The following is a 14,263-nucleotide window of genomic DNA, read 5'->3' on the forward strand; positions in this document are numbered from 1 at the left end:
GTTGGCGGTTTAGGGGTTAATAGGTTAGGAAGAATATTGCGGTTTGCTATTGATTGATAGTCATAAGTAGTGTAGGATTAGTTTGTGGTGGTGGGTTATTTCGGTTTAGGGGTATATGTTTAAAAGGGATCCTTTACTTTACATGCCCCAATGTCGGTGCCGATGCTGCTTGGAATATTTCGCCAGCAATGCAACACTAATGTCAGTACTTTTGAATATTTTGGCCATACAGCTGAAGCCTTAATAGTGCAAACATCACAAAAGGTATGTCATTTTTGCATTAGAATGTCCCTTTCAACATTTTATATTAAAATCTCAATGTCTCAAAGGGACATAAAAGAGCAATTATAAAATGCTCTAATGCGTTAAATCATGTATTATTGCTACTAAAATAAATCATGATAGTGTATTTTTACTATGAATAATAATTAGTAAAAAAGAAAATATCTTATAACCTTGAGCTAGAACACAACAAATAGCATATTGGTGCCATTGAGAGTGGTCATAAGACAAACAATTGTATAACCTTGGGTGAAAATACAAGAAGTTCATTTCACAATAGCGTATCAGTTTACTTGATTTTTCATTTATTTTATTTGAAACTATTATATTTATTAATGCATATCATAATAAAACACTTCACTGAAATAATTGCATTAAGAAATTCAGTAAAGCAGTTTCTCTTTCATTTGGAATAACTTTATAGCATTATAAACATGAATAAATGATGTGCCTGCAACAATGTCACTTTTACATTAGACTGTCCCTTTAAACATTTTATATTACAATCTCAATGTCTCTTAAAGGGATATAAAAGAGCAATTATAAACTGCTCTATGTGTTACAGCTTTGATTACTGCTACTAAAATAAACAATGAACGTTTATTATTACTATGAACAATATAAAAGGACAGTCTAGTTAAAATTAAACTTTCAGATAGGGCATGTCATTTTAAACAGCTTTCCAATTTACTTGTCTGTCAAAAGATCTGCAGTCTGCAGAGGCTTAGATACAAGGTAATAACCGAGGTAAAAAGTGTATTAATATAACAGTGTTGGTTATGTAAAACTGGGGAATGGGTAGTAAAGGGATTATCTATCGTTTTAAACAATTACAGTTTTAAATAGACTGTCCCTTTAATAGAGAAATACAGTTTCTAGTTTAATATCTTGTTAGTGAAGATTCATCTCCTCGCCTGCAGAGCCATAATGATTTTATTTTTCTCTTTCAGACGTACGGAGGACGCAACCTAAAGCTTGTAGGAACTATCCTGCAGAGGGGCATCTTAATCCTTATGCTTTTCTGCTTTCCTTGTTGGGCCCTGTTTATTAACACTGAACCTATTTTGCTCCTTTTTAAACAGGATCCAGAAGTAACCAGGTGAGACAAATTTTCATAGCCCCCAAAAAATCCTAACCTTCCACTTTTATTGATTATAGTGTGTTTATTGTCTAGCAAGGCCAGCAAGCATTGGCATTACTGTATTATATAAGTATAGATTGACTGTATGATAGAGATGTGCTTTCGGCTTCGGATGAATACGAGAGCAGCCCAATGCATTATTGGATGAAACAGATGAATGATTTCTTGACCAAATTGATTTGTTTATTGATTAGTACTGTTTTGGGGTCAAATAAGGTTCAGGAAGGAGGAGCAAAGGAGGTATATTGTTTGGCTAATCAGCTCCATTATTTGTAAAGATGTATGGGGGGGGGTCTGACCACTCAGGTGTCTACTGTCCCCTGTCTAATGATGTCATAGTATTACTAATGATTGATGTTAGGGACAATTAGGCACTAAATGTTGGATTTAAAGGGACATTAAACCCAAATTTTCTCTTTCATGATTCAGATAGAGAATACAATTTTAAACAACTTTCTAATATACTTCTGTTATCTAATTTGCTTCATTCTCTTGATATTCCTTCCTGAAAAGCATATCTAGATAGGCTCAATAGATTCTGATTGGTGGCTGCACATATTTGCCTCATGTGATTGGCTCACCCATGTGCATGGCTGTTTCTTTAACAAAGGATATCTAAATATTGAAGCAAATTAGATAATGGAAGTAAATTGGAATTTTGTTTAAAATTGTATTCTCTGTCTGAAACATGAAAGAAACATTTTGGGTTTAATGTCCCTTTAAGTCATACAGACTTGTCCAATCTAGCTTTATATGGACATTGTACACTAGATTTTTCTTTGCATAAATGTTTTGTAGATGATTCATTTAGTTTTTTTGTATCAATGTATAGTTTTGCTTATTTTTTTATAGCATTGTGCTGATTTTCAGACTCCTAACCTAGCCCCTAAGTATAAGATGTAGTCTGAAGTCTACAGATTCCTGCTTGCACCTGTTTATGTAATGGTCCTTTTCATATTAAGGTGAGGGGGGTCTGCTTCCCAGCCTGACCTCCCAGCCTAACCTCCAAGCCTAACATTGCAAAACTGGGAGCTTCTAAGTAAGTTTTAAAAAAAAGGTTTTATACTAGATGTTTAGATCAGTGTCTGTGCATATTCTTCTTTAAAGTAAGTGTCTATTACAGGGGTGGGCAAGGCGTAGATCAAGGTCTACCAGTGGACCGCAAGTGAATTTTGAGGTGACCGCCTGTAAGATTTCAAAAGTCTGCATAATAAGAGAAAGATTTCAATCACATCTACGGTGGCGATGCTCTTCACTCAGAATCTAGAATTCGAGATAGAATTTAGATTCTGAGTGAAGAGCCTCAGCACCGTTGATGTATAAGAAATATTTCTTTTATGCAGACCTTTGAAATCGGCTATGACTCTGAGCCTATGACTGCGGTATGGGTACTGTACTTCAGCATACGCGATGCAGCTGTAGCTGAACTCGCTGCCCCAGCTTTGGTTACAGGACCTGCCCCCTAATCAACCTCACATGGCGTCCAGTCAACAAAATTACTTTGTAGAATGAGTCTCGATCCGTCCTGATTGTGAGACTACTTATCATACGCAGGCGCGGTACACAGATAAGGTTGCGTGATGGTCCCAGGGTGACATAAAGAGAGAGCTCTAGCAGTAAATAAAGACAGAGGGGCCTAGTTATCAAGCCGTCAACCTCAAATACGCTGGAATTCCGCAGCGTATTTGTGGCGAGGCTGATTCGCCTTAGTTATCAAAGGCTAGAGACCGGCAAAAGTAGAATTCACATCACTCCAGATGTTCCACACACAAGTACGGCACAATCTGACTACTTTTGGTAGTTATCAAAAAACTAGCAGGTACGCTCGGCACTTTTCCGGCCCAGCGTACCTGGTTTTCAAACCGCCACCCTGGAGGCGGCGGATCCCATAGGAATCAATGGGAGTCTGACCATAACGAAAGTACAAGTTCGCTGCTGCCAGACATCCCATTGATTCCTATGGGAGATGTCTGCACCTAAAACCCTAACATGTACCCCGAGTCTAAACACCACTAATCTGTCCCCCCTACACCGCCGCAACTAAATAAAGTTATTACCCCCTAAACCGACGCTCCCGGAGCCCACCGCAAGCTACTCTATACATATTAACCCCTAAACCGCCGCTCCCAGAGCCCACCGCCACCTACATTATACCTAGTAACCCCTATCCTGCCCCCCTATACTGCCGCCCTCTATAATAAAGTTATTAACCCCTATTCTGCCGATCCCGCACCTCACCGCAACTAAATAAATAGTTTAACCCCTAAACCGCCGCTCCCGGACCCTGCTGCAACCTATATTAAATTTATTAACCCCTAATCTGCCCCCCTACACCATTGCCACCTGTAATACATTTATTAACCCCTATCCTGCCCCCCACTACACCGCCGCCACTGTAATAAATTTATTAACCCCTAAACCTAAGTCTAACACTAACCCTAACACCCCCCTAACTTAAATATTAATTAAATAAATTTAAATAATATTTCTATTATGAACTAAATTAATCCTATTTAAAACTAAATACTTACCTTTAAAATAAACCCTAATATAGCTACAATATAAATAATAATTATATTGTAGCTATTTTAGGATTTATTTTTATTTTACAGGTAACTTTCAATTTATTTTAACTAGGTACAATAGCTATTAAACTCAATTTATTTTAACTAGGTACAATAGCTATTAAATAGTTATTAACTATTTAATAGCTTACCTAGCTAAAATAAAGAGAAATTTACCTGTAAAATAAAAACTAACCTAAGTTACAATTACACCTAACACTACACTATCATTAACTAAATTATTCCTATTTAAAACTAAATACTTACCTGTAAAATAAACCCTAAGATAGCTACAATGTAATTAATAATTACATTGTAGCTATTTTAGGAATTATATTTATTTTACAGGTAACTTTGTATTTATTTTAGCTAGTTAGAATAGTTATTAAATAGTTAACTATTTAATAACTACCTAGCTAAAAGAAATCCAAAATTACCTGTAAAATAAATCCTAACCTAAGTTACAATTAAACCTAACACTACACTATCATTAAATAAATTAAATAAACTACCTACAAATAACTACAATTAAATACAATTACATAAACTAACTAAAGTACAAAAAAAAAAAAAAAAGCTAAGTTACAAAATATAAAAAAAAAATAGGTTACAAACATTTAAAAAATATTACAACAATTTTAAGCTACTTACACCTAATCTAAGCCCCCTAATAAAATAACAAACCCCCCCAAAATAAAAAAATGCCCTACCCTATTCTAAATTTAAAAAGTTCAAAGCTCTTTTACCTTCAGCCAATAGAATGCGAGCTCAATTCCGATTGGCTGATAGAATCCTATCAGCCAATCGGAATTGAAGGGACGCCATCTTGGATGACGTCCCTTAAAGGAGCCTTCATTCGTCGGTAGTCCGTCGGTAAAGAAGGATGTTCCGCGTAGGCGGGATGAAGATTGAAGACCCCGCTTGGAAGATGACATCGCCTGGATAGAAGACTTCTTCAGCACCTCTTGGAAGATGACATCGCCCGGATGGAAGACTTCTTCAGCGCCGACTGGAGGATCACTTCATCGGATGGAAGATTTCTTCAGCGCCCCTTGGAGGATAACTTCTGCCGCTCCGGGTCTCCTCTTCGGTTCCATCGCTTCTCGGCTGAGTGAAGACGACTCAAGGTAGGATGATCTTCAAGGGATTTCAGGGGATTAGTGTTAGGTTATTTTAAGGGGGGTTTGGGTTAGATTAGGTGTATGTGGGTGGTGGGTTTTAATGTTGGGGGGGTTGTATTTTTCTTTTACAGGCAAAAGAGCTGAATTCTTTGGGGCATGCCCTACAAAAGGCCATTTTAAGGGCTGGTAAGGTAAAAGAGCTTTGAACTTTTTTAATTTAGAATAGGGTAGGGCATTGTTTTATTTTGGAGGGTTTGTTATTTTATTAGGGGGCTTAGATTAGGTGTAAGTATCTTAAAATTGTTGTAATATTTTTTTAATGTTTGTAACCTATTTTTTTTTATTTTTTGTAACAGCTTTTTTTTTTGTACTTTAGTTAGTTTATGTAATTGAATTTAATTGTAGTTATATGTAGTTAATTTATTTAATTTATTTAATGATAGTGTAGTGTTAGGTTTAATTGTAACTAGCTAAAATAAATACAAAGTAATTTTAATTCCTAAAATAGCTACAATGTAATTATTAATTACATTGTAGCTATCTTAGGGTTTATTTTACATGTAAGTATTTAGTTTTAAATAGGAATAATTTAGTTAATGATAGTGTAGTGTTAGGTGTAATTGTAACTTAGGTTAGTTTTTATTTTACAGGTAAATTTCTCTTTATTTTATCTAGGTAAGCTAATAAATAGTTAATAACTATTTAATAGCTATTGTACCTAGTTAAAATAAATTGAAATTTGCCTGTAAAATAAAAATAAATCCTAAAATAGCTACAATATAATTATTATTTATATTGTAGCTATATTAGGGTTTATTTAATTGGTAAGTATTTAGTTTTAAATAGGATTAATTTAGTTCATAATAGAAATATTATTTAGATTTATTTAATTAATATTTAAGTTAGGGGGGTGTTAGGGTTAGTGTTAGACTTAGGTTTAGGGGTTAATAATTTTATTACAGTGGCGGCGGTGTAGTGGGGGGCAGGATAGGGGTTAATACATTTATTATAGGTGGCGACGGTGTAGGGGGGCAGGATAGGGGTTAATAAATTTAATATAGGTTGCGGCAGGGTCAGGGAGCGGCGGTTTAGGGGTTAAACTATTTATTTAGTTGCGGCGAGGTGCGGGATCAGCAGGATAGGGGTTAATAACTTTATTATAGAGGGCGACGGTATGGGGGGGCAGGATAGGGGTTACTAGGTGTAATGTAGGTGGCAGCGGTGTCCGGGAGCGGCGGTTTAGGGGTTAATACATTTATAAGAGTTGCGGCGGGGTCTAGGAGTGGCGGTTTAGGGGTTAGTAACTTTATTTAGTTGCGGGAGGCTCCGGGGGCGCCGGTATAGGGGGTAGAACAGTGTAGTTTAGTGTGGGTGCTTAGTGACAGGCTAGCAAGAAAGCTGTAAAAAAGCCGAAGAGCAGCGAGATTGGATGAGTGATAACTCTCACAGTCCGCTGCTCAGCGTCCCGTACTTGGTGCGCTGCTTTTTGACAGCTTTTTTGATAACTTAGACAAATTTTTGCAGGTCCGCGGCGGTGATGCGAGGCGAGCTTAGGCGGGCGTATTGGGCCGGCGAAGACAGGTAAAATATACACGTTGATAACTACCCCCCAGAGTGTGTCTGTATTTGTTAAAGAGCGTGGTTGATTTTTAAAGTGGTATTATTTGTGTCAAAAATAAAATTTCAGCCAGCAGGTCCTATTTGTAGCAAAAATAAAATTTTCAGCCAGCAGGTCCTATTTGTAGCAAAAATAAAAATTTTAACCAGCAGGACTTATTTATGTCAAAAATACAATTTTCAGCTAGCAGGTCCTATTTGTTGCAAAAATAAAATTTAATTATCAAGTTTTTTTGTTTAGTTAGGTGACTACATCACTTGGAATAAAATTAAAGGTAGTCATTGCCCTACAATAGTCTGCCCACCCCTGGTCTATTACATGCAGTTATAGAAAAATGGCATATACTGTCCCTTTAATCCAGTATAGGGTGGTTGGAGACTAGAGGAAGCTCAGACATTTTTAATCACTTTGACAAGAGCTATTGGAACGTGCAATTGTGTGACTTCTGTGCCACTGTTAGCTAGTCATTGACTAAAATTAGTGTTAGGTTATTTTAAGGGGGGTTTGGGTTAGATTAGGGGTATGTGGGTGGTGGGTTTTAATGTTGGGGGGGTTGTATTTTTCATTTACAGGCAAAAGAGCTGAATTCTTTGGGGCATGCCCTACAAGAGGCCATTTTAAGGGCTGGTAAGGTAAAAGAGCTTTGAAGTTTTTTTTAATCAGCTTTATTTTCAAAAGAAATTCCATACAGTATGCGGGTTTGCAGCCCCGCGGAGTAAACATACATTGGCTGATCATTTTCCACAGTCTGGTGGAGCACACGCACAGTTTTAGAAAGTCCCCAATGTTCTTGGTCTTGTGCTCCCTCAGGCTGTATAAATTTAAAACAAAACAACATAAAACTGTAAATTAACAAAGATAGGTGAAACACTGTTGTTGTCGTCCCCGAGTGCTCTCCGGAATGCCACCTCATGTTTGAATGTGTCAGGGTTACGATCTCCTTTCTGTGGGTTACTCTTCTCCTGGCTCATTGGGGCTGTGTCTATCCTCCTGTCTACATTTAAGGTAACTTTCCCACATCTCAACCATTTCTGCGTAGAGGGCCATTTCATCATGTTTTAGGTAGTGGGTTTCCTCCATCTTTATTAGGTCAGTTGTTTTTTGTACCCATAACAGTATACAGGGGGCCTCTGTCCCCTTCCAATTTTTAGCTATCAGGAATTTAACGCTGTTTACCAATATGGTAAGGAGTTTTAGTTTGGGTTTATATTTCAGTTGTGGGGGTTTATTTAAAAGCCATATCAATGGGTCTAGAGGTAACTGTGTTTCCATGATTTTTTCAATCTCTTCAATAACCTGTCTCCATAAATTACGTATGGAGGAGCACCACCACCACATGTGCGCCATGTCGCTTCCGACATGGCCACATCTCCAGCAGCTGTTCTCTGAGCCTTTAAACAATCTATGAAGCCTCTTTGGTGTATAGTACCATCTATGCAGTATTTTGAAGTTTATCTCCAGAATACTCATGGAGACCGAAGATCTCATAGTGTGTTGGAAGATTTGTGAGCACGTTTGTGGGAGTATAATTTTCCCTAGGTCTCTTTCCCAACTCTCCATGTAGCCCAGCACCTGTCCAGGTCGGTTTTGTACCAGTAGTTTATATATTTTGGAGATTGTGTGTCTTGGGGGGGTACCTGTGTAAATAGGGATTCGAAGTGGGTAAGGGGTCTTGTCATATTTATGGTCTAAGGGTTAGAATGTAAGAGATGGTGTAATTGAAAGTAGGTGAACCAGTTAGAAAAACTTTGAAGTCCCTGCTCCACTAATTCTTTCTGGGTTTTGAGATGTTCTTTGTCTATAAGCTGGTAGATGGGGAGGTCAGTAAGTGATTGGGTTGATGAAGTTTGTAAAACTGCAGGACCAAGGTCCAACACTCCATTCCTAACCAGTGAGGTTAAAGGTGAGGGCCGAGACGTGAGGAAAGGGAAGTGAATGAGTATTTTATTCCAGTTGTTAAGAGTCTCTAATGTGATTGGATTATTGGTGGTTATGTTAGATGTGGTAGTCATTGGCAAGCACCATTCGCTAATGCGTGTTATACCCAGATTGTCTAAGTCAATATCTACCCATCATTTATCGTGTGGGTGTGTGTATAAGTCGAGCATTCTCTGTAAGAAAATGGCCGTTCTATAAGCTTGTAGGTCTGGCATGCTGAGCCCACCCTGTTCTCTGTGTTTAATCATTATTGTTTTATTGATCCTGGGGTGTTTCCTGTTCCATGTGAAGTTACTAAAAGCTGTTTGTAGAGATGTGACGTAAGATTTAGGGAGGGGAATCGGTATTGTCTGAAAGAGGTATAATATGCGGGGAAATATATTCATTTTTAATAAGTTAATGCACCCCATCCATGAAATTCTTTTATTTCTCCATCTAGATAAATCGTTTATGATTTTGTCCTTCAGGGGTTTAAAATTGTGGTTATAAAGAGAATCTAGTAAAGGGGTGATATAGGTTCCTAGGTATTTGAGGGAGTTTGAGCACCATTTAAACGGGGTGACCCTCTCAGTTTCCGCCAGTGTGTTGTGATCTAATGTTATGTTCAAGATTTCCGATTTGATAAGATTGATTAGAAAATTTGAGAGATCATGAAAGGTTTGTAGTTCTGCGAGGATTATGGGAATAGAGTGTACTGGGTTAGTTAGCGATAGGAGGATATCGTCGGCATATAGAGTGATTGTGTAAGGTCTGTGATTAATTTGGACACCTTGTATATCTGTATTATTTCTATTTTTTGTGGCTAGGGTCTCAATGAAGCATGCAAATAGTAGGGGGGAGAGCGGGCACCCTTGTCTGGTTCCATTTGTTAATTGGAAAGGTTCAGAAAGGATCCCGTTAAGGTGAATTTTTGCAGTTGGATATGCGTAGAGTGCTAGTACGCGATGTAAAATACTATCCAGCCCCATATGTCTCAGTGTCGATTGTAGGAAGTCCCAGCTGACACGGTCAAAGGCCTTTTCGGCGTCCATAGATAAAAGGACTAGTGGTATCTGGTGTACTTGGGCATGATGTGTGATATGTAAGGCCCTGACCGTGCCATCCTTCGCCTCCCTACCCGAGATGAACCCTATCTGGTCCGGGTGTATCAGGTCTGAAATGACCCTGTTCAACCTTGTCGCCATTATTTTTGCAAATATTTTGATGTCGGTATTCAGCAGGGATATAGGTCGATAGTTGGCCGGATCATCTAAGGGTTTCCCTTGTTTGGGTATTAGAATGATGTGCGCTTCTAGGGCTGTTTTAGAGAATGTGTGGGTTTCGTCTATGGAGTTGAAATAAGTGAGAAGGTGAGGGGCCAACAAGTCTTTGAATTTGGCATAATAGGAGTAGGAGAATCCATCCGGGCCCGGTGATTTGCCCGTTGGCAGATCTTTTATAGTTAGAGATTTCGTCTATAGTGAATGGATCAGCCAACCTATCTGCTTGGTCCTGTGTGATTTTGGGCAAATGTAATTGAGTCAGATATTGGTCTATGATTTCTGTGCGTTGGTCTCTCGTCCGTGTGTCATTTAGATTTAGGTTATAGATGTCCTGAAAGTAGGATCTAAATGCAGAGGCTATGGATTGAGATGTGTGGTAGTGGCATCTTTGTTTGTCCTTAACGTGTAGTATATATGCCTTATTTGATTTTTTCCTTATAAGTCGAGCTAGAGATCTGCCCGGTTTGTTATGTAAGACATATGTTTAGTATTTCAGGTGTAAACTTTGTCTGGCAATGTCTTTGTTGAGTATTTAGGCTAATTCTTTCTTCTTGTTAGAGAGTGTTTCTAGAAGTTGTGCATCATCTGGGTGTAGTTTGTGTTGGGATTCTATGTTTTCTATGAGCGTTATGAGATTATTTATGTTTTCCCTTTTTATTTTATTCTGTCTGGCCTTGTAGGCTATAAGTTCCCCTCTTATGATGGCTTTATGGGCTTCCCAATTGTTTTGGGGCGAGGTGTCGGTGGCTATGTTCAGTGATGCGTTTTGTTAACTTATCTTGTAGTTCTATGTCATGCAACATGTACTCATCCAGCTTCCAGATAAAGTCTTTAATTGGTTTTGAGGGCCAATTAAAGGAGCAGTGTACTAAGTTATGGTCTGACCATGTTGTTGGGATAAGCTTAGCTGACCTGAACATACACATCCCCGTGATGTCAGTAAATATATAGTCTATGCGTGTATAACGCTTATGTGGGTAGGAGAAAAAGGTAAAGTCTTTGGTGTCTGGATGTAGTGTTCTCCAGACGTCTTTTGCCGTGAGTTGCTTTAGGAGTAGTTGTACTTTCTGTCGTGTGCGCGATGGGAGGGAGGATTGTGTTGAAGAGCAATCTAGCGTGAAGTTCAATGCTATATTCAGGTCCCCACCCATCAGCAGAGTGCCGCTTGAAAAGTCTAAAATTTTGTTTGTCAGATTTTTAAGGAACGGGTATTTTTTCGTAGGGGGAGCATACATAGATATAATAGTAACTGGGCGACCATATAGAAGGCCCTTGATTGCTATATAACGACCCTCTCTATCCCTGAGTATTTTATTGTCTAAGAATGGCACTCCTTTTTTGATGAGAATTCCCACACCTTGTGTTTTCTTTTTGGGGTTTGAGGCATAATAACTGGTTCCAAATTTATAATGGAATGTCTTGGGCTCCTTTCCCTTCAGGAAATGAGTCTCCTGAAGGAGGATTATGTCCCCTTTCAATCTTTTAAATTCATTTAGAGCTATATTTCTTTTTTTGGGGGAGTTGAGGCCTTTTGCGTTAACAGAGATTATGTGCATTGAGGTATCGGTGTTATGTACTACCATGTGGGCAGCTTGTACTTACAAATCTGTTGTTTGCTGAGGTAGGGGGCATCGGGAGCACTCGAGGTTTCACCTGAAGATGTGACTATAGCTGCAACAAGAAATAGACTTGACCAATTCCTTGGCAAAATAAAGTTAGTGTTAAACAATAAACATAACAGTAACATGAAACATATCTTATAACTATAACTATATAACTCTTGCCAGTGCGGGGACGAAATCATTGTTTCGTCGACACGCAAATGCAATATGGGGAAAGAGAACTAATCCCCTCCACCTGGACTGTATCAGGTTAATAAAAAATGTTCGTAGGGAATTCTGCATGCGTTCCTTTATATAAGTCATTCAGAGCATATATTAAAGTAGGTTATTTAGACCTTCATCCAGTTCATATACTGTGCTTCTAATGCTCCTCATTATGGGGAGCTTGTATATAAGATAAAGTCATATTGTGTGTAGAATATTAATAAGGTACCCAAGTGTCTTTAGTTCTAAGGTACTTATCTGATTTTCTGGGGTGAAGTTAGATGGAAAGTCGTAATTTTGTCATCTCTTCTTTTGGGTTCTTTTTTCTTTCGCCTTGTCTTTCATCATGGTGGGTGATCTCGGTTTTCTCTGGGAGGATGTGGGTTTTTCTTATGTTGAACTGTGGTCCACTGCAGTCTCTGTTCTTTAGGCAGGTTGATTTTTGGTGTAGATGATGGTGGTCTTTCATCTTCAGTGTCCGTTGTAGTCGTAGGGTGTTGTACTTGGATGTTGAGTGTTCTATTTATCGCTGTCAGATCCGCTGGATCTTTATAAATGAGTTGTTTACCAGCGTGAGATATAATAATGCTAAAGCGGAATCCCCATCTGTACTTGATCTTGTGTTCTTGTAGAACAGTTGTAAGAAATTTTGCTGCTTTCCTTTTTTCAATCGTAGCTGGGCAGAGGTCTTGGTATATCTGCAATTCCTGGTCTTTGTATTTAATGGAGCGTGATGTTCTGGTTGCTGACCAGATCAGTTCTCTGTCCCTGAAGTGAAGGAGCTTCACAATGACATCCTTAGGGGGTGCATTTATAGTTGGTTTGGGGCGTAGTGCCCTGTGAGCCCTTTCTATGGAGATCTCCGATATTTGTGTGGTGTTGGTTAGGTAGTTAAAAAAGTCAATAAGGTATGTTAATAGATTACCAGGGTCCACTGTTTCCGCTATCCCTCTAATCGGTAGATTGTTTCTCCGTCCTCGATTTTCGAGCTCTTCAACCTTTTCTAGGAGGGAATGTATAGAGGTAGCATGTTGGGATAAGCAGCTTTCAGCAGAGGAAACTATTGTGTTAAGAGTGTCTTGTCCTGCTTCCAAGTCATCTATCCTGGCACCCAGTTCGTTGATGTCCCTCCTGACTGCTGATAATTCTGTTTTTATGAAAGACTTGAGATCTGCAATGTCTGCTTTGGATGATAGGCTTTGAATTGCAGCCTGAATATTAAGCAGCTGTTCTTGTGGTAGAGGCTGCGATTGTGGATCTGTATCCATTTCAGTATTAGGTTGTGGTGTCTTACTGTTCTCATGGTCTGGTTGTTCTTGCGGGGTGAAAAAGGCATTAAGATTATCTGACTGAATAGTGTTTTTATTGCTGCTGCCCTTCTCCCCTTTGGTGATTCTTTTAGAGGCCATCTCTTTTAGATGGGGATATCAGCACGTGTAGCCGTTATGTGAAGCCAGGATTAGTTTTACTGTAAAGGCTTAGCTGCTATTAGTAGTGATATTCCCAGTGCGATAATGCTTATTTTCTTGTCTGGTTTTTGGTAGGTTATCACTGCATTCTCCGTGGGGTCAGGGCGGTTGTTAGCATAAGTCTCAGTAATATACAGCCCACGTGGGTCAGCGGCGTCTAGACTTGTTCCTCACTTATGCGGTATGCCCATTTATGGCTCTGTAATCTCTCTATTAGTCCGGTCTATGGGGTTATACTGGTAGCGTGTGTGAGCCGGTCTCTGTGTTTTGACCCAGCAGGGTCTAAGTTGAATAGAGTGAAGAGTGTAGCGCTAGCTTGATATTACCATCATGGCGGCTGCCTCCGTTGCAAGGTACAGCCCCACAGTAAAGTTCCGGCAGCTCCTCCGATGTTTGCGGCCGGACAGGTATTCAGGTCTCTGTGTGATCTGTGAACCTTGGGCAAGGTCCTAGTCTGTTGGGATCACATGCAGCAGGCTGTTGGTCCGGTGGCAAGGGAGAAGTTTTACGGAGCTAGGGTACTACCCGTCCATGTTCCTGCATGGCCAAGCTCCGCCCCCCAGAGCTTTGAACTTTTTTAATTTAGAATAGGGTAGGGCATTTTTTTATTTTGGGGGGTTTGTTATTTTATTAGGGGGCTTAGATTAGGTGTAAGTAGCTTAAAATTGTTGTAATATTTTTTTAATGTTTGTAACCTATTTTTTTTTTTGTAACTTAGCTTTTTTTTTGTACTTTAGCTAGTTTATGTAATTGTATTTATTGTAGTTATTTGTAGTTAATTTATTTAATTTATTTAATGATAGTGTAGTGTTAGGATTAATTGTAACTTAGGTTAGGATTTATTTTACAGGTAATTTTGTATTTCTTTTAGCTAGGTAGTTATTAAATAGTTAATAACTATTCTAACTAGCTAAAATAAATACAAAGTTACCTGTAAAATAAATATAATTCCTAAAATAGCTACAATGTAATTATTAATTACATTGTAGCTATCTTAGGGTTTATTTTACAGGTAAGTATTTAGTTTTAAATAGGAATAATT

At 38.6% G+C, this 14,263-nt stretch overlaps 1 protein-coding gene across 2 annotated transcripts in view; it reads left to right on the top strand.

The window, feature by feature from the left end:
* LOC128642851 (multidrug and toxin extrusion protein 1) overlaps window positions 1–14,263 on the top strand; it is a 466,573-nt gene that overhangs the window by 96,939 nt on the left and 355,371 nt on the right. For both annotated transcript variants that reach the window (XM_053695697.1, XM_053695698.1), the window contains exon 5: window positions 1,233–1,381. In XM_053695697.1, the coding sequence (XP_053551672.1) occupies window positions 1,233–1,381 (149 nt within the window). The remainder of the gene's footprint in view (window positions 1–1,232; window positions 1,382–14,263) is intronic.

Source organism: Bombina bombina, chromosome 12 (genome assembly GCF_027579735.1).
Source record: "Bombina bombina isolate aBomBom1 chromosome 12, aBomBom1.pri, whole genome shotgun sequence".
NCBI lineage: Eukaryota > Metazoa > Chordata > Amphibia > Anura > Bombinatoridae > Bombina > Bombina bombina.